Here is a 24,394-nt window from a genome sequence, read left to right on the forward strand (position 1 = left end):
TGCAACATAACATTTTCTTTCTTCTTTTTTTGTTTCTATTTTGAGATAGTTCTCGCTATAGTTCAGGGTTGCCTGGAATTAATTTTGTAGACCAGGATGCATTGAATTTGTAAACTTTTTGCCTCAGTCTCTTAAATGTGAACTTCAAGCTATGCTGTGTGTTGCCACAGTTGGCCCACAGATGTTTTGTTTTTTTTTTGCCTGAGGATTCAATTGCAAAATGTGTAGTGTGATATAAAATAGCCATATGAGAAATATAAATTAGGATCCATACTTAAAACATTACAAAGTCAGCAATGTAATCCTAAACAAATGCCACCAAGGAAGGCTTTGCAGTGGGTTCTTGTGAAAGGATGTAGCAGGGAATGGACATGTGAGGTCATTGCACCACTAGCACAGGTTGGAGACGTTTGTTTCCCAGGGACTCACATTTCCTTGACAAAAGTGGCTTCAGGGTTAGGAAAGATGTTGCCCTCATTCCTGCCCAGAGCACTGCCTGGACAATAGAAGTTGATTCGCAAGTAAGTATAGTCTCCTTCGACAGACATACTTATGTTCTGTTCAAAGAAAGAGAGGAAAGTTAGCTTTGTTACTAGATTATAAAGATGCTAAAATGAAGTTAGCAGTTAGGAGTATGAGGGACTAAGAACAAAGCTCAGTGGCAAAGCATTTATCTAGAGTGGGCAAGGGCCTGGTTCAATTCCTAGCTGCAGAAGAAAAAGGCCAGAGTTTGCTGTTCCTTCAGCTGAACCTATAAAACTGAACCAAAATCGAGATAGAAATATTCAGCAGTGTTTTTCACATAATTAAGAAAGTGTTTCCAAAAAAAAAAAAAAAAAATCACCTAGCTATAAAAGTATCTTGTGACAGGAATACAATTTAGGATTAAATAATAGTTACAAATTCAAGGAAAGACACACACATGATAGGGGCTTGAGAGATGGCTCAGATGGCAAAGTGTTTGCTGCACAAACACAAGGAACCAAGTTTGGGGCCCTAACACCCACATAAAATCCAAGTGAGGTGTGCATGTCTATAATCCTAGGGTTAATGGTGGGCAGAGACAGGGATTTCCAGAGCTTGGTGGCCAGCCACTCTAGCTAATCATTGGGCTCAAGTGTCAATAAAAGATCCTGCCTCAAAAAACAGGGTTGCAAGAGAGAGAGAGAGAGAGAGAGAGAGAGAGAGAGAGAGCGCACACAAGCTATCTATGAACTTAAGACACCAGACACTGACATATGGCACATGCATCTTATACCCCCAGGGACACACACACACACACACACACACACACACACACAAATACACTCAAACATATACAGCACAAAACAACAACAATAACCCCCCACCCCCCAACTGGTAAATGGATTCCTTTTCTGGTCTAATTTAGCTTCCTACAAAGTGAAAACTGAAAGGGAAGGAAAACAACAGTGGGAGATAAAGGAGAAAGCAGACAATCAGCACACTGGAGTGTGAAAGGTCAAGGTAAGAGAAGATCAGAGAATTAGGCAGACACACTAGAACCTTGGATACTTGAATACTGGTACCTTGATTGTGGCAATATGGAAGGGTGTGGCAATGCCAAACACAGGCATTATCACAGTCTCATATTTCTTATCAATATAGATCTTCATCTCCCGAATATGTGGTTCCTTAGGCATCAGAGATGGGTTTTTATAGGACACATTAGATTTTCGAGCTCTGGAGTGGGGTTAAAAATAAAGCAAAAAGACAATTGAGAAATCCCTACGGTCACATCATCTCTAGACTATCACCTTGCTCAGTGTGGACTCCTACTTCTGAATCTGCTGTTCCCCTTTCTGCTCTGTCAGCCTCCTCTTCGCTTCCTCGTTGAGCTGTGCTGCCAGTTCCTTCTGATGTGCTCTTCGCTTCTCTTCTGCAGTCATCTCATTCTAGCAAAGTGAGAATCAAGTCACCAGAACATGGGGAGCACATGATAGGACACTAGTGTTTTGCCAGTTTCCTAATGCCCCCACGGTTGGCCTGAACCTTGCATATGTGGTGCCAGGCGAACTTAAAGTGGTGATCTTCATGCCTCAGCCTGCTTCGAGCTGGGATTTTACAGATGTACACCAGCATATCCAGCTACATGGTAAATGTGAACAGCAAACTTACCCTTGTTCTTTCAGTAAGTAATGCCGCCCTAGAGCCTCTTCCCAAAAGGTCCTCTGCCTCATCTTTCTCTTCCTCCTCCTCTTCATCATCCTCATTCTATGGGAGTAAGGTATAATAAAAATACTGTTTACTTTTTTAAAGAGCTATGTTGCTTAACTTTTTCACTGCACTGATGTTCCTGCAACAATCACTTATCATTTTCTCACCTTCAGGAAAATCCCCACATTCTTTACTTTCTTTTTCACAGAAGTAAGAATAGTGGCTGGACCATCCTAGAAGAAAAGGAGAATTTAGAGCTCCAATTTAAAGTGAACTCTTGCTTTTAACTTAGCACATGGCTAGGCAATATCAAGAACTTTCTAGATGATAAAATCTTTTAAGAAGAACAAATAATTTTCACTCTCTTAGCTTCTCTTTAGGAACTATGACCTAAGCAATGCTTTACTTGAGATCTGGCCTTACCTAGCTCTGGCACCTCTACTTTTTAGAAGCCTCTTTATTTGTATATAGGAATACTAAACTGCTTTCTTTATACAGATACTGTCAAGTTCTAAAGATCTGACAATACACATAGGTGTTTACCTTTCTAATATGAACATGGAACAATTTAACATTACTATAAAGCAGCTCTGGGGTTGGAGAGGTGGCTCAGTGGCTTAGAGCGCACATTCCTATTACAGAGGCAAGAACTGTGCTCAGCTCCTAGCACACACATACTGGGCAACCTACAACTACTTGCAGTTCCAGCTCTGGAGACCAAAGGCCTTTGGCATTTATGGGTACTCCTCCACATACACATACTTGAAAGAAGAATCAATTCTGGGGTTGAGATAGCTAGTCATGTGGGAAGAGGAACCCACAAAAGAACTGGGTAGTCATACATATCTGTAACTCCAGCTCGGAGAAAACACTGCTCCAAGGGAATACATGGGAGTGATAAGGACATCGAATGCCCCTTCATTCCTAACTGTTCTATCAAGTCTAGGTCATGGACTTCCCCACCTAGCAACCATCAACAAACTGGAAGTACCAGAGTTCACAACAGACTTCAAAGAGTAGTTCACGACACCAAAATCTTAAGAAGAAGTAGCACACCTCATCTACAAGCACCGTGTCACCAATGAACAGGGCATAGGTTTTCTCTTCTGGCTTTTTCCCTTCTTTGTTAGTCAGGTCTGAAAATCCTAGATTGATGCTAAAAACCATCCCTAGAATAATAAAATGGGGATCAGTCAGTTGCCACAGAAGGGTACAGAGGAGTAAAATTTAACAGAAAAGGAATGACAAGAAACCACTCAAAAAATTATTTTCTCATTGCATGCATATAAAAATTACCTTTCTTTAGCTTGTACTGATTTTTACTATTGATTACTAGAGAGCCTTCACGGAATTCAATTCCCATCCCAAATCTAAAAATAAACAAAGATAAATATAAGCAGCAGGTTAAAACATCAGCAACACGGCCCAGATGTGATTTCAACTTTCAGATAAAGCAGGCTGATACGTGGAAGTGATTTGCCTTTGATGATGTATAAGCAAAGAAAAAATGAAATCAAACAAACAAACAAACAAACAAACGGTGTCATGCATGGCCCATGCCTGAATTACATACATTCAGGAGGCTGAGGCACACTGAGGCCCTGTCCTCCAACAACAACAACAAGAAGCAGAAAGAAAGCACAGTGCATGCATGCGCACACACTCTTATTAATTTCTAGGACCAGTGAGTTGGTTCACTGGTAAGGGCACATCTACAGAAGAAGGGAACAAACTGCCTCATGATTTGCTCTCTGACTTCCGCATGTACAACACTATGCAACCAGAGTCTCCTCCACAATATATAAACAAATGTGACATTTTTTTCTTTAAAAAGAGTTTCCCAGCTGGGCAGTGGTGGCACATGCCTTTAATCCCAGCACTTGGGAGGCAGAGGCAGGCAAATATCTGAGTTGGAGGTCTGTCTGGTCTACAGAGCAAGTTCTTGAAAAAACAAATGAACAAATGAACAAACAAAAAAGTTCTCCAATGAAACATTTTTTTTTTGACAAACACTGTTTTGAATTCAAAATAAACACAGCAGGACATCCTACATTCATTAATAGTAAACAAGCTAATTTGATCCTAGAGAAGTGTCCGGATTCCTATAATGGTCTAGAAAAATCTATCCCTATTAACTTGAAAGCAACTAAATCTTTCTCTCTCTGGTAATACCATGCAAACTTGTACTACAAAATACTGGTGGAAAAACCAACAAATAGAAATATGGGCTAGGTTATGTGACGGCACATGCCGGTAACCTCTGTACTTGGGAAGTTTTGTGTGACTCAGGATGGAAGGAAGGTCTGAAAATTCAAGGACAGTGTGGGCTACACAGGAATTGGAGGATAGTCTGAGTTTCTGCTGGAAACCCTAGCTCAAAACACAAAAATCAAACACTCCCAAATACTGCCAAAAATCAGTCTAAGAATACAGGCTGCTAGTCATGAAAACTTGAGTTAAGAAACACAATACACACTGTAACACACCCTAGATTCTTTGTAATTTTGTTCAGCAATTCTGGTTTCTGCTTCTTAACCACATCCATGACAGAGTTATACACATCACATATCTTCACACCTAATAAGATAGAAAAGAGAAATTAAGTATTTTTCAGAGGGAAACAGTAACAAAATGACATCAAGCAATCAGGTTGTTTTCACCTTCTAAGTCCCTTAAAGTTGTGTTTCTTATAAGGAGGAGTGTCTGCCATGATAGGAATTAGAAATCTGAAGTTTTTAAAAAGAAAGCAGCTGGGCAGTGGTGGCGCATGCCTTTAATCCCAGCACTTGGGAGGCAGAGGCAAGCGGATTTCTGAGTTCGAGGCCAGCCTGGTCTACAAAGTGAGTTCCAGGACAGCCAGGGCTACAAAGAGAAACCCTGTCTCGAAAAACCAAAAACCAAAAACCAAAAAAAAAAAGAAAAGAAAGAAAGCATATATCACGTGTTTCTTTTGTGGTATCGAAGACCGAAGTCAGTGTCTTCTGGCAGTGCTAGGGATGGAATGGGATACAGGCTTTGCTCTGTCCCTGATCTCTGAAAGTCCTTACTCAGGATCACTGGTCCAGGGTGCTATGAAACACTAGGACTTCCAAACCTTTTCTGAGTCATCTTACCATGTCTTAATTCCTTTAGCAACTCCTCTTGAAGTTGAAGTAAAAAGTTGTAATTTTCTTGAACTTCCTGAGTGGGGTCAACCATCAGAGTGCGAACAAGGTTGGAGCAGTAAGATTTAAAGCGAATGCCCATGGCACACGTAATGGCCCCAAAATGCATATGATTCTTATCACTAGAAACCAAAGAAAGAATGCATTTTATCACCAAATCCAGGAAAGTATCATCGGCACACAGCATCCACAACCAGGGAGCGATGAACACGGTATAAAGAGAAGAACAGAGCAGGGCTCTGCTGCTGAGGTACAGCATCAACCAGTCTCCTTTTATAGCACGTCTTAAAATTAAGAAAGAAGTTACCTGATGTATATCTAATGTTTTTATTTTATTTTTTCAGTTTACTTTATATTTTTCTAGCATACCCCCTCCCACACCTATACCCCCATCCCAGGATCTCCTTATGTAGCTCTGACTGGCCTTGAATCCAGAGAACCACTTGCCCCTGCCTCTCAAATGCTAAAAAAGCGTTTGCCACACCTGACTTTTTTAGAATTTAAAAGCATCTTAGTTACAGGTATGTGCCAATGAGGTCAGGAGGAGGGAGGCCTCTGACCCTTGGAGCTGGTACAGGTGTTTGTGAGCCACCTGATGAGGGTGATGCTGGTATTTCAACTCTGGTCCTCATGAGAGAATAGCAGTATGAGCTCTTTAGCACCAGGCTATCTCTTTAGCCCCCCTTTTCTAGCATATTTAATAATTTGGAAAAAATATTATTAAGTGCTATAATGTAAGAAGTAAAGAAACATATTCACAGAAAGACTATATATTTTAATCAGATTAATAATTCTATCTCTTTTGACTTTTTGAAAAAGTCAAAAGAAAAACCATGTTATTATATTATGTAGTTTCTACACTTACCTCACCACACTGAACTTGAGATTATAGTTGCCACCACTCTGAATGATAGGAGGGTAACACATTTCCACAGTAGAAGGATCTGCCCCAGCTAGGTATTTTTTTTCTTCAATGGCCTTTTCCACAGACTCAGCCAATTTGCTATGCCGAACTTTCTAGAGTACGTAGGAATACAGTAACACTCACTGGAGGGTAGTACACAGAAGTGCATGATATTTAATGTGTCATCTAAAGTCACAGCACATGCTGATATAATCTTTGGTGTACATACCACATAGATAACAATATACTAAGGAAATGTGGTGCTTACATGGAATTCATAGCTCTCCATGTTTTGAAAACACGTTTCCATGTTGGAGTAAAATAACAGCCTCAATAAACCACATTCACGTTTACTTATTTTGAAGGAGATGGCAGTTACCAACTTCAAAGGTAATAAAAAGCAAAACAAAGAGTGAAACAAGCCAGGCAGGATCAGGGCTGCTTCATCAATCCACTAAAAAGAGCGCCCCTCTTTCCTTACCTCATCTGCATCCACTATTTCCATGACTCTTTCCTTAAAGAACTTGTTGAAGACCTCAGAGGTGATGCTGGCTGCTTTCTTCATCAGGTTGAGCTCACCGTCCTCTTTCACAGCAATGGTGTATGCCACAACAGCGCTGATGTCTACCTGTAGCAAGGTGATGCATTTCTACTACACACAGAGCTGTTGCACACACCTTGAGAACCACCAGTAACACTATCTCCTCAGAATGCTCAGGCTCTTCCCAAACCGAGTCTACACTTAGAGCACCTCTCTCAGAACATGTGCTCTATGAGACACTAAGCTAATGCACTACTTACAACAAATTCATCTCTTTAGACATAATTATATTGCTGAAGGGAGACAGGCAGGAAGGCAGGGAAAAGATGACCCCAAAATATATTTTGGTCAAGAGATTCTTCTCAACCACCCAATATAAGCTGTCTAACGTGGTTGACGCACTTATTTTCTGACTGAAAACTAACTGGAATATTATTTAGCCAAAAGACATGAAATATGAACGAACATGGATTTCCCCAAATGAAAATCCTCTGCTCCAAGGGAAGCCCACTCCACCTCCCGTCTCCCTTTCAGTGTGCTGCTTCCGGATGAAGCCTTACTTTGTCAAAGCCCTCCTTGTTGAGACAATCACTCCAGCTCTTCATGAACTCTCCAGGGAACTTGTCTTTGCTGAACACTCCGATCTTCTTGCCGCTCTTGCTTTCTTTGATAGCGTCAATCATTTTGTCAAAGCTGCTCTTGTTACTTTCATTCTATCATTGCCACAGAAAAGGAGATGTTACTTCAAGAATTAGACTTTTATTTTCTATCTAATAAGTAGAGAGTAATAATCTAAACCATGGAGGATGAGTTCTCTGAGCCTCCTATCTATTTCTTCATGGCAGATTATCACATACTGAAAGCTGACAGACATTTCCTTTGCATATTTTGACAAGACAAGGGTATTCTCTTCCTTTAAGAAGAGACAAAAAAACTCAAATAAAAATTCTGAGAAATAAGCATATCTAAGTTATTGTAAGGATTTCTAGGCTATGTGCTCTAAGTAGTTATTGCAATGGAAACAAATTACAACCTGAGAACATGGTCAGTAAATTAGTAGTGCTTACCAGAGCCCACAGTTCATACTCCATTACCACCAAGCTAACAGCTCCAGAGCTCTTATTTTCCTACCCAACTGAAGACAGAGCTCTGTAATTAGAACTACAACTTTTCTTTTCTCCCCACTTTAACATAGGTTCTCTATGTTGCCCTGGCTGGCTCAGAAACTCACTATGTAGACCAGGCTGGCCTTGAACTCAGAGATCTGTGTGCCTTTGTTTCCTAAGTGCTAGGATTAAAGGCATGTTTTGCCATACCTGGCAATCCTTTCTCATGCATTTTAAATGTCCCAAGACACTTGTGCTCAACACTTAATACTATATCCCACATTTGTAACAACATATATTGGTCCCAACCTTCTCTCTGACAAGCAGTGTGATGGCAGGGGCTCCATTAGCATTCTCATTGCCTTTAGTATTGGCAATCTGTTTCAGAAACTCCACCTTCTTTTTGCTGGCCATGAAGATGATTTTGTCATCACAGAAGACCATGATTGTATCAGTTAGTTCATAACCAAAGAGCCACGTCTATGGAAAACAACAACAGTAACTAAAGTATTACAAATAAACATATAAATATATAGGTTAAGTTTCGATTTGGGATGGAGTAACTTTGATGTGGATACAAATAAACCAACCTGGATCAGGGGCTGAATAATAGGGGGCTAAATGGTGTGCACATGAGCATTCATTCTGTCTGCTTTTATATGCTTAAAATATTTCATAGTTAAAAACATCAAAACTGGACATTTTGTGTTTCATTTACTTTCCTTGGCAATGAAGGGAGTCCAGGGAGAGTTTATGCTTAGATACACTATGTCACAAGCCATTTTAAAATAGGAATGTCACTAGTCTTCATTTGTCTGTATTTCTGCTTAGAGTATAGAAAGAATGACCAGAGTTTTAGCAGCTATTTCATATCATAAGCAAAATGGAATATCGGGGAATTGAAAAAACCTGGGTTCCTGAAAATTCTTCATTCAATCCACTGGTTCTTTTTGTTATATGCAATTAAATACATTTTCTCTATTCATTCCTTTCTTCCTTAGGTTCTACTCAGTGGTCAATCCAATGGAAATTATGCAATGATACAGATGCTCTACTATCTACTCACCTGTAACACAGCACCAGTGAGAGCCTCAGACACAGGGAATGGGACTGAGTAACCGACTATCCCAGGAGAGAAAGTACTGAGCCTCTCAAATACCAAGCACATCTTTTACTACTGAGCTATGCACCAGACCCAAGTACTGAAAGCTGTAAGCCATTTTACCTGTAAGGCAGTTGACTTGGCATACACAATTTCTTCATCAACACCCACCGATACAACAATGGCATCAATACTGGCATACTCATCTTCTCCTTTCTGAAAAGAGAGGGTAATTTAAGGTATTTTAATTAACACCCCCAGCCCCCCGCAGTGTGTATGTGTTCGTGGAGGCCAGAACAGGGTATGGAGTATCTTTTATTACTCTCTACCTCACTGCTTTGAAGTAGGGTCTCTCACTGAACCAGAAATTTGCTGTTTGACTAGACTGGTCAGGCAATGAGCTGCTTTTGGAACTCACCTGTCTCTGTGCCCCAATGGTGAAGTTAAATGCTCTATGATGACTTCTTATGTTTAAGGTGGGGATCAGAACTCATATCCTGACATGTGCAGAAAAACTGCATCTTTCTAGCACCTTATTGTTTTTTACACACATTAACAGAAATACAGATTTCAGTACCTGCCAAGGGTATTTTTCCTAACAGTAATCTGACATGAATGCCTGCTTAGTAACAACACAGCTATTAGTCACCCAAACAAACAAACAAACAAACAAACACTTCAAGCTCTGATACTTTATAAAGCCATCCATTTTCCGTATCATGCCATCGTAAAATATTCATGGATGTGCAACCACTATCATCATCAAACTGCAGAACATCATCATCTCCAAAAGAAACCTTTTACTTATTAGCAATAATCTCATCTTTTTGCTTCCTCTCCAGCTATTTGAAATCAGTAATCTGTTTCTACTGATTTGCCTACTCTGGACATATTAGTATGCAGCATTTGTGTGTGGTTCCTTTCATTTAACATGCTTTCTGTGTTCATCTGTTTGGTATTATCAGCATTTCACTTGGCTTTCCCTGAGCATGTGTGGCAGCCAGAGGTCAAGATGTCAGCGTCTTTCTCAACTGCTCTCAAAGTTCCTAATCTGCAACTCTGTGGACCAGTCTTTTACAGAGGTCCTTCTATTTCTTGGGCTCTTAAGTGTACAACCTTATTCTTTGAGCCATGGCCTCTCACTTAACCTGGAATTCACTGATTCAGCTAGGCTAGGTGACAATGAGCTCCAGGGGCATCTATCTAAACTCCCCATTTCCAGCACTGGGACACAGAAACAGACTGAGGAGTTAGCTTTTACCTGGATGCCAAGGATCTGAAGCACTTAGAGAGCCATCTCCCTAGTCTCTTGACACTTCATTTTTACAGCCAAATTGTATATCCAATATATGGACATACTTCATTTTACTTAACCAATCAGTAATTGTGTCAACATTTGAGTTACTCCTGTTTTAAAATTTATTTATTTATTTGTGTGTGTGTGTGTGTGTGTATGAGACAAGTGTGGGCTGGAGTGTACATGGGATACATGTAGGCTGGCACTTGGATTTTTAGGCTTGTGCAGCAGTGCCTCTCTCTACCTTCTAAGCCATCCTGTAAACTGTTTCCACTTTGAGCTATTATGAGTACTACTACCATGACCCTTGTGTACAAGGTTTTGTTTGCATAGTTATTGTGGGTAACTGTTTAGGAGAGGAATTGCTTGGTCATATGGTAACTACCTTTAACTTTCTGAGGAACCATAACTAACTACATTAATTTATGTTCTTTACTAAACTGTATAAAGATTCGCTCCTTCTAGAAAAATGGCCCTAGGGATGGAACTCAGGTCATCAGACTTGTCTGTGAGCACCTTTAACCACTGAGCCTCCTCTCTGGTCCATATTATCTTTTTGTTAAGTATATATTAATATCTTACTGTTGTTTTGATTTTCTCTGGTAGCTAGTGATGTATCTTGTAACAGTATATTTTTTGAAGAAAGGCCTATTTAATTGTTATATAATTTATTTATTTATTTTTTTAAAAAGATTTATTTATTTATTATATGTAAGTATACTGTAGCTGTCCTCAGATACTCCAGAAGAGGGCATCAGATTTCGTTATGGATGGTTGTGAGCCACCATGTGGTTGCTGGGATTTGAACTCGGGACCTTCGGAAGAGCAGTCGGTGCTCTTAACCACTGAGCTATCTCGCCAGCCCCTGTTATATAATTTATAATTTGTTACTGAATTTCAAGGGTTTTAGTATTATTTTTAAGACTTTATGAGTGTTTTGCTTGCATGCATTTATATGTACGATGCATGTGCTAGGTACCCACAAGTTGTCACTGACCTCCACAAATGCACCATGGCACACACTTTACCCTTTTTCCATATAAAGATAAAAATTAAGAGTTTTATTGTTTAGTTTTCTTACATTTAGATGTGATGTACTCAAATGTTTTAAAAAGATTTATTTCCTACGTATGTATTCATGACTGACTGAATGTGCGTACAAGAACCAGGTATGAAAGGTGCCCATGGAAGGCAGGAAAGGGTGTCGGATCCCTTGGAACTGGAGTTACAGGCTGTTTGTGAGCTGAGTAGTGTTAGGAACTGAAACCAAGTCTTTTGTGAGAGCAGCCATCTCTCCTAACAATGCAGCCATCTCTCTAGCCCCTTACTCTGAAACAATCTTTATGTATGATATTTGGGAAAGTCCAACTCCACTCTCTGCATGTGTACATCCATTTAATTCCTCACCAAGCTGTACTGACTCTCTTATCCAGTACCCGGTAATGTAGCTTTGTAGTTTGACACAGAGATGTAGGCTCTTCTTGCAAAGTCCTACACTAAGAAAAGAATGGCCATCATGACTTCCAACCTCCTCTTTTTTTTTTTTTTAAATGCATCTTCCTAAAATATAAACTGGTATTCTGGTTGACATCCCACCATGTTGTAGGGCACTAGACCACATTCCTTCTGTGTCTTGATACCTTTATATAACTTCTCTTTGTCCATATCCTTCTGCCTTTCTGAACCAAAAGTGACCACTATCCATTATTTACGTGGACCTTTAAGCTTCCTTCCACATGACATGTATGTGTTTTCTGTGCATGGCTTATTTCACTTACCATAATGTTAAGTCAAATGATTCTATGGCAGAATTTACTTCTTCTTTTTAAATGTTTAGATTTCGGGGAGCTGGTTACAGGTAGGTAAGCTGCCTGATTATAAGTGTTAGAAACCAAACTCAAATTTTCTAAAACAGCAGCAAGACATCTTAATCACCGAGTCATTTCTAGCCCCTCTATTTTCTTTTAAAGACATGCTCATGCTGTATAGCTCAGGCCAGACATGAACTTCTTCCTCTATCTAGCAACTGAGTGCTCCAAGTGTGTGTTAACATACCTAGCTAATTCTCTGTGCTTGAGTAATATTCCTTGTGTTTATGTATCATATTTTTCCTATGCATGTATCCCTTCATAGACAAGTAGATTGTATATCTTAGCTACTGTCAACAGTACCACAACAAACATGAGTGCAGGTATTTCCTTGATATGCAGCTTTATTTGCGTAGACATATCCTTACAGGAGGACTTCAGTATCATTTGGCAGATCTTTAAGCTTGAGGAGTCTTGATACCATTCTGCATAATGACCACATTAATTCACATTCCTACCAACAGTATCTGAGCCTTCCTCCCCCCATCCCCCAATTGTTGCTGGAATGCTGCATTTTTTTTAACAGCATCCTAATTGGAACAGGGTTTTAATGTCTAATTTTCCTGATGACTAATAAAATGTTAAAATCTACTGGGGAACTAACTTAATGAGAAAGCCTGTCCCCAAAAACAAAGTGGACAACACCTGAAGAATAACATACAAGAATAACCTCTGGCCTCACACATACGCATAACATACACACTCTTAAAACTTTTAGAGACAGGAATAACAGAATAGCAAGCATTATTCTTCTGCTATCATTTTCTTCTTTGTTAACAAACCAAACAATTTTTAGCAGAGCTATGAAAGATGGAAGTCACTAGAAAGCTTTACTGTGAAGTTTCTCATTTGCTGTTTGTTTGAGATAGGGTTCCTCTGTGTAACCCAGGCTGTCCTGGAACTCTTTGTAGACCAGGCTGTCTGCAAACTTAGAGATCCGCCTGCCTCTGACTCCCAAGTGGTAGGATTAAAGGTTTCTGACAAGCTTTATCAGATAGGATATTAAAAACGGTGATTTATTTTCCTTGGAGACAAGGCTTCACTTGTAGCTAAGATTGGCCTTAAATTTCATGATACTCTACCTCAGCATCCTGAATAACTTCCCTTAGCAATTCCAAGTAATGGGTATTAAGTTGCTGGTGTGCATTCTGTATTTAGAGAAGCAGTATGTGCTGCTGGACAAACACTCCGAAGATCAGACTACTCTTGGGTTTTAAACCATCACCCCACTTAAATGTGACTCAACTTTAAAACTCTATAGTTTTTACCTTCTGAAGTGCTATCCTTAGAATTACCAGACTTAATGTGCTTTTGATAGTGTTTAGCTCACAAGAATTATTACGCCAGTATTTATCTCCACTAAAGACTAAAATGGTCCTTAACTAAAACTCTCAGTACAAATCAGAAAGCTAATGTTACTGCTATCAAGATTATATATCATTATATACAACCAACAGTTCTAAAAACCTGTGCAGTTGAAAAGGAAACCATATGACTTTAAATATTCAAACTTAGAGTAAAAGTTACAGTTTCCAGTTTTCTCTTAATCTTGCTCACATTAAAAATGTATATGCTTGCCGGGCGTGGTGGCGCACACCTTTAATCCCAGCACTGGGGAGGCAGAGGCAGGCAGATTTCTGAGTTTGAGGCCAGCCTGGTCTACAGAGTGAGTTCCAGGACAGCCAGGGCTACTCTTGGGTTTTAAACACTATCTCAAAAGAGAAACCCTATCTCGAAAAACAACAACAAAAAATTGTATATGCTTGAGCTGGACCCTAACACTTGCTATAATTTGTTGGTATTTATATTACTTTATTTTTGACAAATGACATACTTTCCTGCTTATACTAATATACAGTATCATTTAAATAATTTAAAGAGTTTACTAGTCCCCCTCAACCCCAAAGGAAAACAGCAGTAAATGACTAAGAGAGCAGAGCTAGCTACACCTGTACTAAATGACTCACAAGTTCTGTCACTGGGAAGAGATACTAAGAGGTCTCATAAAAGTACCACAGAAGGGAATTGGGTCTATAGATAAGAGCAGGGCTGACAGGGTCTCTAATTCTGACACATCTCTAATTCTCACATGCCCTGATCTAATCATTTTGCAAAATTTAATTTTCTTTAAAAACCACATGTTAGCCAGGTGGTGGTGGCACATGCCTTTAATCCCAGCACTCGGGAGGGAGAGGCAGGCAGATTTCTGAGTTTGAGGCCAGCCTGGTCTACAAAGTGAGCTCCAGGACAGCCAGGGCTATACAGAGAAACCCTGCCTCAACCCCCACCCCCAAAACAACAACAAAAACCAAATAAAAAACAAAAAACAAAAACAAAAAAAAACCCAAAACAAACCCAAAAACCAAAAAAAACCACCACCAACAACAAAAAAACACATGTTGAAGCATTAAATGTGTTTGGAAATGCTCAACTCAAATACTAGACCTAGAAGAAGAGATGTTCTAAATTATCAGGAAGTTAAGTAAAAATTCTGCATAATTCCAGATAACAACACTTGTTAAAAAAAGATTGTTTATGTATGTGAGTACACTGTCACTGTCTTCAGACACTCTAGAAGATGACATCGGATCCCATTACAGATGGTTTTGAGCCACCATGTGGTTGCTGGGAATTGAACTCAGGCCCTCTGCAAAAGCAGTCAGCTCTCTTAACCGATGAGCCACCTCTCCAGCCTGATAATAACACTCACTTTTGAATGTTTTTACTGAATACAGAAAAACAAAAACCTTAAACACTGACATCTGGTGGATTTCTATGGAATAATCCCAGCCCATCTACCCTTTCCAGATGAGAGGTCCCCCTCATTCAGTGTTCAGTCCCTTTATACCTTATTTCAAATTTATTTTCTTCTTTGAAACAAAGTCTTAGTATGTAGCCTATGTGGCTCATGACCCTCCAGCCTCAGCTTCCCAAGTTCTGGATAACAGAGATATACAAATATACTTGGCTTTCATTTGGATTCTTAGATCTCTAAAACCCGAGAGATGACAAACATGCCTATAGGAAGCAAACACGAGAGAGAGCTGGAAATCTTTCATTAAAAGCTTCTTTAAGAGAAAGAAATAAAGCAGAGATAAAACTGATGAGGAATGAGCACTAGGTGACATCATTATTGTATGAGCATGTTCTTCCAAAGCTAGGTGATATATAGATGGTACAAGTACAACACTGAACATAGTCTCTTGCTATAATTAAGAAGTGTGATGGTGCTGCAGAGATGGCTCAGTTATTAATAGTGGTTGCTTTTCCAGAGGACAAGGTTCATCCACAGCTCATAACTGTCTGTTCTGTAACTCCACGTCTGGGGGAGCAATGCTCCTCAGATACTAGGTATGAACATGGAACATAGACATACATGCCAGCAAAACACCCACACAAATAAAATAAGGTATACAAACACATTGGCTTACAGGGATTTTCCTTCCAGACAGGATTTCATGCAGTCCAAAGTGTCCTCAAATCTCATATGTAATCAAGGATGACTTTGAACTCCTAACCTCCCATTCCCATGACCCAAGATATGGGCCATCAGAAAAGGAGGAGGAGGAGGAGGAGGAAGAGGAAGGAGGAGGAGGAAGAAGAAGAAGAAAAAGAAGGAGGAGGAGGAAGAAGAAGAAGAAAAAGAAGGAGGAGGAGGAAGAAGAAGAAGGAAGGAGGGAGAAGAAGAAGAAGAAGAAGAAGAAGAAGGAGGAGGAAGAAGAAGAAGAAGAAGAAGAAGAAGAAGAAGAAAGAAGAAAGAAGAAAGAAGAAGAAGAAGAAGAAGAAGAAAAGTAGTAGTAGTAGTAGTAGTAGTAGTAGTAGTAGTAGTAGTAGTAGTAGTAGTAGTGGTATGGGAGGTACTTTGCTTGCTTCTCAGCCTTTGCACAACACTTGTACCTGGTGCCCATGAAGGCCAGAAGAGGGCACTGGAGAGCAGCCAGTGCTGAGCCATCACTCCAAGCACCAGTGAGCATTTAAAAGTAAGTACAACAACTGGGTGGGTGGCACATGCTTATCTAATCCCAACACTCTGGGAGACAGAGGCAAGAGGATAGTTTTGAGTTCCAGGAGTTCCTGTCTCAAAAAAAAAGGGGGGGGGGGAAAGGGACACCAAAGCAACACTAAAAACACAGTGCAACAAATACACAACTAGTGACAGAACCACCTATCTATCACCAAGTGTTGTTTTCTAGGCAAAACTGCACATGCTACACTTCACAGAACTAGCTGCATATATAGATTGACTGGTTGATTTACTGACTGACAGGATTTCTCTGTGTAGTCCTAACTACCCCAGAACTGGCTCTGTAGACCTTAGCTGGCTTAAATCCAGAGATCTAACTGCCTCTACCTCCCAAGAGCTGGGATTAAATAAAGGCATGCATCACCACCGCCTGGATTTATTTCTTTATTTATATTACTACAGACATGTAAAACTATGTAAATAGTGTGCTGCATCACAATAAAAGCTACAATGCCACTCAGTGTAGGACTTTCAGCTGAGCTTCCCCTCCATGAACAGCCCTGCATTATTATAGTCCAGCACCAACTGCTGTTGAGTATAGGAGTGAGTAGTAAACACATAAGTATAAATAAGGGCAGGAGCTGATAGAAATAAACAACACAAGTAAAAAGCAACTCACTGAAAGATGAAAAGAATAAGTTAATAAACAGTTCCTGGAAGTAGAAGACAAAAGATAAAAAGTAAAATTAAAGATAAAATGCCAGTTTTAACCCAAATGTGTAAAATTAGTGGACAGGATATCAGGCAATGAAGTAGGAATGAAACTCAAATCCCAGCATTGCACAGGTGGGCTTGATTTGAAGAGGGCCCACACCACCATCAATGCAAAGGAAAGGGGGACCTATTTGAACACAAAGATCTGCCTGCATCTGCCTCTCTTAAGTGTTGGGATTAAAAGCATGAGCTGCCATGTCCTGCTCAACTTAGGAATTTTGTCTATCAAATTTTTCTTTTTCTCTGGATAGATCTGTTCACAGCCTAAGAATATTTAAGTAGTAAGTCAAAGTTTAGACTTCAAACATTATCCACAATGTCATGATCTCTCCAATATGAAACCATACCCACACTTCAGTGGCCACTGAAACATTCTGCACAGCTTCCTCAACAGTGAGCATTTTTTTTGGTTTTTGAGACAGGGTTTCTCTGTGTAGCCCTGGCTGTCCTCGAACTCTGAAATTTGCTTGCCTCTGCCTCCCCAGTGCTGGAATTAAAGGTGTGCGCCACCACACCTGGCAACAGTGAGTTTTTTGAAGCTACCAATTTGAACCTTTTGGATCATTTTCTTTAGCTGCAAGGCTCTCAGCAAGTATTTGGGAGGAACCTGCTCAACCCTTTGCATAATGCTAGTGTGGACAATCCAGGCTGGCTTTGAGTAAGCTACGGCAGTACTCTAGGACAAGGTCTCCATTGAAGATTTTAATTTCTATATTTATTATGTGTATATGTGTGGCATGACACAATGCACAGGTGAGGAGGTCAGAAAACAACCTGTGGAGTTTTCCTTTGTGCAGCTTGTGGGAACTGAGCTCAGGTGGCCACTCTTGTAAGCAAGTGCCTCACTGAGCAGTTTCACTGGTCCGATAATTATACCGTGCATAGAAGGTACATGTGTGGGGACCAGAGGACAACTTTTCAGAGTTCATTCTCTCTTTCCATGGTAAGATCTGGGGATTGAATTCAGGTTGTCATTCTCAGTCAGTGAATGTTCTTACTTACCGAGGCATTTTATTGGTCCACTGAATTCTTTAATTCAAAGTGGGCTGAAGAGATGGCTTAGCATATAAGAGCAATGACTGTTCATCCAGAGAATGCAGTCCAACTGTAACAGCCATCTGATGGTTCATAACCATCTGTACTCCAGTTTCAGAAGATCTGACCCTCTCTTCTGACCTTTGTGGGCACCAGGCATGCAAGCGTCACAGAATATACATGCACTCACACAGAAATTAAAATAAAATCTCAAAAAAGTCCCTGTGCCAAAAACTTGACCTCCCCCTTCCTCCCATGACTCTTTGGAAGGTTGGTCTAGTCGAAGCAAGTGAGGTAAGATATACCCCTGAAGGGAATATTTTAACCTTGATCCCTTCTCATTTTGTGGATGCCATGAGATGAGAGGCCTCTTTGGTCATGTATTTTGGCTTTGCTGGGACCAAGTGCAACGAATTCAAACTTCTGAGAACACGAACCCAAAAGTGAGCTTTTCCTTAGTATATCTCAGATTTTATTAGAGTGGTAGAAATCTACCTATCATAAAATAACACATTTAAGATATAAAAATAACACATGAAAATATGACTTATGAAATTTACTTCCTACCTACCCTACTTTTAAAACTTCTGGATAAACTGTTCTCAAAACAAAAAGAAGAGGACAGGGGCTGGAGGACATTTTAATGGTTGTCACACTTTCTGTGCCAAAACTTTCTGTGAATTGTTTCTAAGACCTGCAGAGACTTTCTACAAGAAGTAGTAAGCACTTGCCCCACAAGGTGACACAGTGCAAGGGCAATGATTCTTTGTATGGCCAGAGAATGCGGTGTTATAGCAGGAAATGGAGTGTCTATGGTGTACAGACTAAGCCTATTTTCCACAAAAAGGTGAAAACTCTAAAGACTGCTGAGACCTCAGTGTGCAGAGCCCAGATGCAGGCCTCAGGGAATGCCACTAGTAAGGGATGAGAGCAGAGACAAGAAGAGAAAAAGGGCCACGTGATCCAGCTCTAAGCCTATTTTGTAATGATAAAATAACAAATAAGCTTTTACTTATTTTTAACTGACTTATCAATGAGACCACAATAAAACTGTAAGCCTTGGGGCTGGTGAGATGGCTCAGTGGGTAAGAGCACCCGACTGTTCTTCCGAAGGTCCAGAGTTCAAATCCCAGCAACCACATGGTGGCTCACAACCATCCGTAACGAGATCTGACTCCCTCTTCTGGAGTGTGTGAAGACAGCTACAGTGTATTTACATAAAATAATAAATAAATCTTTAAAAAAATTATTATGAAACATTTAAAAAAACAAAAAACAAAAAAAACACTGTAAGCCTTTACTCCCCCTCTCCTCCAAGCACACTTCCTGCTTTGAAGAGGCCCCAGGTCTGGTTCCTAGCAACCTCATGGTGGCTCACAACAGCATGATCTCCAGTTCCAGAGCAGCGGATGCCTCTCTCTGGCCACCATGGACACAACACTGCCTGCATGAAGTTGGCACATGAAAAGATAAATATGCATGCGTGCAAGCCACTTATTCACATAAAAATCAAAACAACAAAATCAGGAGCTAAAGAATAGAGGCAATCCAGCATTGAAACATCCCATGATTCAACAGGCCCACAGAGCAACCTGGCTGAGGAAACACTATGGAAAAGGAGTAAAAGAAAGTAAACAAATAAAACAGAATGTCAGAATTTTAGAATAAAAGACCAAAGAGAAACCTGTTGTGGTGCCAGGAGCGGTGTTTTAATCCCAGCACTCTGGGAGGCGGACCTCTGAGAGTTTAAGGCCAGAAACTCTAACAGAAAACAGAGACACATGGAGATAAATCAAAGTAACTTACTGCTTTGCTTAAAGTAAGTAATGCAGGAACTAAGTTTTTAAAAAAAATCTGAAACTATGAAAATATCTGCCTACTCTCAGAAAATTCTGAAAAAGAAAAGACAGCCATAATCAAATCTCAGCAAATGGTAGGAAGCAGCACAAAAGATCTGATACTACAGCTTACCCATTCTCACTGCAATGGACTCTTTTTTTGGGGGAAGGGTCACAGCTACCCACTACCTCAAGCTTAACAGCTGGCAAATAACCACATGAACAAATGCATTGGGTTAGTATTTCTTTTGAAAACAGCTGCAATTCTGGCACTTCATGTAATTCTTCAAGACAAAAAGCAGATGAAGGAATCTGAGGTCTGTTCATAGAAAGGTCTAGTAAAATAATAATTTTTTTTTTTGGTTTTTTTGAGACATGCCCAGTTCTAAAATAATTCTTAAATTATTAGTAGAGATACCAAAACTCTGTACCCCTTACTCCTTAAAACAGCCAAAAATTTAGGAAAGATTTTTGTTCAACCCCCAGTAAGCAGAATAAATTGATTTAATGATTAAAATCACAATGATGAATAGGCTGGAAATCTACCCCATAAATAGAAAACCCACAGGACGATCCTGTAACCCACTTTCATAATCTATCACTACCACCTAGGATTTCCCAAAGCAGAAACAAGACAGGCAATGAAAACCTATTTTACTCTTAGCAGCTCTGATGTTGAAAATAGAAAAGGTAGGACTGGATTAGACTCAATGTTTCAGGAATGATGGAAAACAGATTGGTGAGATGGCTCAGCAGATAAAGGTGCTTGCTATTTCGATCTCCTGATCCCAAATAAAGATATATAACTTGAAGACAAATGACTCTACAAAGATGCCTTCTGATCTCTATACATAAGCAGTGGCACTCATACTCACACATCAATGACATTGGAGTAGGTATTGTGATGACTTACATAGCACAACATGTACATACATTGGATGCAAATATTTCACCAAGATCCCAATACCAAAGGATGACATTCAGATGAAAGTTTAATGTATCAAGCCTTTCTACTCAAAAGCATGCTGTGTTAAGTTATGAAAATTATAATTAAAAGCTATGTTACTGTAACAGCCTTAAAAATAGCTTGATGAACTCTGGAAATAGAGAAAACACCAATATGTTTTTAAGGGGCTAGAAAAATGCCCAGTAGTTAAAATCACTGGTTGCCCTTCCAGAAGACCAGGTTTCACATGGACCTAAACAGCAACTAAATACCTTCTGTAATTTCAGTTCTAGGGTATCCCACGCCCTCTTCTGGCCTTCGCAGGCAATGCATGCAGGGTATACACAAACATACATGAATGCAAAATACCCATAAATATTAAAAAAAAAAAAAAGCTTTAAAAGTTTATTATTTCAGGGCTGGCTGTAGAAACGGGGGCTTTTGATTATCATCATTGCATACATCATAACACAGTGACAGTAAATATTCCCTGGATAGGGATATAGCTTAATGGTAAAACACAGAGGTGGTGGTAGGGCCAATCCTCAGGACCAAACAATATAATTTTGTGATAGAGACCACTAAGTCATCTAAAAAAAATTAGCCAATAAAGTGAAAAACCCTATATTATTTTCAGCACGCAATGCATCTTGCTTAAAAGATACATAGGCTTTTTTCTGATGAGGCAGGAAAAACAACCGACTTCAGTAAAGGTTCAATTTTATTTACTAAATGACGAGCCGATTGATACAGTCTCACTATGAAGCACAGGCAGGCTTGAAACTAGTCATTTTCCTGCCTCAGCCTCAGAAATCATGGGATTACATGCAGGAGCCAAGAATGGAGAGGACCAATCAGTATAAGATAGTTTACAAAGCTGAAACCGGAGTTGGTATTTTTTCAGAGCATTTTCGGCTTTCTTTTTTATCAGTTCTATTTCCCCTCACTCACAAGGTTCAGAGCCCAGACGATAGACCGTTCAGACAGTATGAAATCAATCAAACACTTGTGAAGTTAACAAGTTAACTAGCAAAAAAGTAAGTTTGAAATTATGATTATAAAACAGGGAAACTGCCCAATCTTTGGAGAAGCCCTGGAACTTCCACAGCGTTTTCCTCAACACGTGCCCCCGGTATGCTGCCGACATGGGAAACCGGCTTTGAGGCGTCCCATCAATTAATTCTTAGGAGAGCCCGCAGGTTCCCAGCGCTGGGTCTGTGACCCACGCAGGGCCTAAGGAGAAGCAGCGGGGCGCGGGAGCAGCATTTCTCAACTCCAGCAGAGGCCGGGGAGCGGGGAGCGCCAAGAGCTCCGGGCACAGCTTTCGCGCCCCTTTCCCGCAAACGGTAATTGTGGCGGGACCTGGGCGGGCCGCTGTGGCCGCGGGGCGGGCCAGGCGCGTGCGGACCCCGCAGGCGCAGCACGGCGCGGCGAGCCGGACGCTGCCGGGGCAGGCGGGAGCGCGGCGGAGCCGGAGGTTTCTGGCTGAGGGGGAAAAGGGCGCCGGGAAGCAGGCTATTATGGGATGTGGGGCTCCCGGGGGCGCGGGGCTCCTTACCCGCCAGTTACTGTACAATCTCTTCACTCGCCGGTAGTACGCGTCTTTGTCCAGAGTCACAGCCATTGCCCTGGACGCCGCTTCCCGTCGGGCTCCGAGAATCACGCGAGGTCCCAGCTCCGCCACCCGCGCTCGGCCCGGAATCCCGCACTCTCTGTGACCCGGAAGTACCGACCGCCCGGTATCCCCTTCCGCTTCCGGGTCCCTAGAGCGTCGAAGATTTAAAAAGCGAAAAAACCAAACCCACCGCTCGTTCCGTAGGGTGGCGGGAGGAAGGGCAACCGAGGACGCAAAAGTGAAGTCAACAGACCGAGGTGCAGCGCGGGCTCGCGGGCTCTGGAAGCTCTCTCCGGCGCCAGAGGCTCCCGTCACGTGACCCGCCCACTTTCCGAGCTCCGGGCGCTCTGGGCGGCGGGCAGAGGGAGGGGAGCAGAAAGAGCGGGACCCGCGTGCAGCCAGGCGCAGGAGTGAGTCCTCTGCCCCAGGGCAGGCCAGTGACCGCCCCGGGGAAGGCACTCTCAACCAAACACTGCACCCCAGAGGGACGGAGCCCACCTTCGCGAATAAGCTGCGCGGTGGGCAGCAGAGTAGGAAGGAAAGGTTCTGTTTTCCTTTAAGAGATGGGCCGGTAGGGTGGAAGGAAACAAATGGCTCGGAGTGGCTCCTAAACTTTGTAGTTCTTTCCAGCCTCGCGAAGACCCAAGTTGTGAAGGCACCCTTTTTGTCAGCGTGTACTTTTGCTGTATTTCATGAAAAGCCACATTATTCTCTGGCTTTCCCCAAGAATAGTTATCCTGACTAATTGAAAAAAAAAATATGGCTCTTGAAATTAATCCTCGTTTAAGAATGTGAAGTACAATTCAAAATATTTTACCTCTTTATCTTGTATCATTTCCTTGGCTTTAACAAACGGGATAACCCGCCATTATATATGCCTATTGAGGACTACAAATGGCTTTTCTATTAGTTGCAACAGTATTGAACTGTAGGAGAATGGTGTTTAAATTACGCAGCAAAAAACAGTACTTATATTGTGTTTAAGGAAACAGAACATAGGAAGAATGGAAAAGGATTAACTTAAATTTATTAATGCCAAGGGGAAGGAAGGTAACAGTTCCTGACCCTCCAGCTGTAGCCACAGTTTGGCCAGGAACAGGCTCTGCCAGAGGCTAGGGCCAGCGCTACATAGTCTGTGGTTAATGGAGGCGTCTGGGGAGGGGTGAGCACACCAGCTGCTCTAAGCTCCTTTGCTTCCCCAGAAACGAGGAAGTGGTCATTTATTATTTTTTTTTTTTAGGAGTTCCCCTGCCCACCCAATCCTCTCAAAATTGGGAGCAATTGGGTACAAGTTTTTTGTTTTTTTTTGTTTTTTGTTTTTTTCTTTTTCTTTTCACCTCCTGAAGTCTTGGGTTTCCCCATATTGTTCCCTGCCCCTCCCACATTTCCAAAGTCCAAGGGCCAGAGTAAGGGATTCCAGCAGCCACCCATCACGGGTCTATATGGGGCTTCAGTCGTCAGCATCTTCACTGGAGTCTGAGTTGGCTGGCATCATAGGGTCATCAATGAGTGAGAAGTCCCGTTCTGAGCTGTCATAGCCCTGAGATAAATCATCATCTTCTTCATCCTCCTCTTCATCATCGTCCTCAGGTTGCAGTGTTGGTAACCGCAAGGCAGTACCAGAGGTGGTAGTAGCTGGTGAAGAAGGGTAGCCAGTGGTTCTCAAGCCTGGATGGTGATGGTGGTGATGGTGGGGGTGGGGATGGTGGTGGTGATGATGAAGCATGGTGCTGGAGTCTACATGAGGGGGTGCTGCTGCACCCATCACAAACGGCATAAAAGGCAGAGATGCAGAAGTGGTACTGCTGTGACCCAGAGACGACACAGACTGTAGGTTACTACTGCTGTGTTGAAAGGTGTTATGCAGAGACAGGGACCCAGTGCTTCCACCCTGCATCAGGGCCATCATCTTAGAAAGGTCTGGTCTTGTCCTACGGACCCGTTTCTTGCTGTTCTCTGGTGCAACAGGCCCTGGCAAAACCCGGTTGAACGCAGTTTCAGCATAGTGACCCTGTGAGGTAGGAACAAAAGACAGTAAAAAGATGGAGGTTGGGGGAGTGGGGGA

At 41.4% G+C, this 24,394-nt stretch overlaps 2 protein-coding genes across 6 annotated transcripts in view; both read right to left on the minus strand.

The window, feature by feature from the left end:
• Supt16 (SPT16, facilitates chromatin remodeling subunit) overlaps window positions 1–22,427 on the minus strand; it is a 36,821-nt gene extending 14,394 nt beyond the window's left edge. The window contains exons 1-15 of the mRNA NM_033618.3: window positions 22,273–22,427; window positions 9,116–9,208; window positions 8,200–8,370; window positions 7,345–7,497; window positions 6,725–6,871; window positions 6,205–6,356; window positions 5,289–5,461; window positions 4,662–4,752; window positions 3,472–3,545; window positions 3,232–3,344; window positions 2,343–2,408; window positions 2,137–2,232; window positions 1,798–1,913; window positions 1,548–1,701; window positions 430–557 (exon numbers count right to left, since the gene is read on the minus strand). Coding sequence (NP_291096.2) covers window positions 430–557; window positions 1,548–1,701; window positions 1,798–1,913; window positions 2,137–2,232; window positions 2,343–2,408; window positions 3,232–3,344; window positions 3,472–3,545; window positions 4,662–4,752; window positions 5,289–5,461; window positions 6,205–6,356; window positions 6,725–6,871; window positions 7,345–7,497; window positions 8,200–8,370; window positions 9,116–9,208; window positions 22,273–22,338 — 1,793 coding nt within the window. The 5' untranslated portion in view covers window positions 22,339–22,427. The remainder of the gene's footprint in view (window positions 1–429; window positions 558–1,547; window positions 1,702–1,797; window positions 1,914–2,136; window positions 2,233–2,342; window positions 2,409–3,231; window positions 3,345–3,471; window positions 3,546–4,661; window positions 4,753–5,288; window positions 5,462–6,204; window positions 6,357–6,724; window positions 6,872–7,344; window positions 7,498–8,199; window positions 8,371–9,115; window positions 9,209–22,272) is intronic.
• A 911-nt stretch (window positions 22,428–23,338) lies between these two features.
• Window positions 23,339–24,394, minus strand: part of Chd8 (chromodomain helicase DNA binding protein 8) — a 59,892-nt gene continuing 58,836 nt past the window's right edge. For all 5 annotated transcript variants that reach the window (XM_017316172.2, XM_011245165.3, NM_201637.3 and 2 more), the window contains one exon: window positions 23,339–24,340. In XM_017316172.2, the coding sequence (XP_017171661.1) occupies window positions 23,780–24,340 (561 nt within the window). In that variant the 3' untranslated portion in view covers window positions 23,339–23,779. The remainder of the gene's footprint in view (window positions 24,341–24,394) is intronic.

This window comes from Mus musculus, chromosome 14 (assembly GCF_000001635.26).
Source record: "Mus musculus strain C57BL/6J chromosome 14, GRCm38.p6 C57BL/6J".
Taxonomy (NCBI): domain Eukaryota; kingdom Metazoa; phylum Chordata; class Mammalia; order Rodentia; family Muridae; genus Mus; species Mus musculus.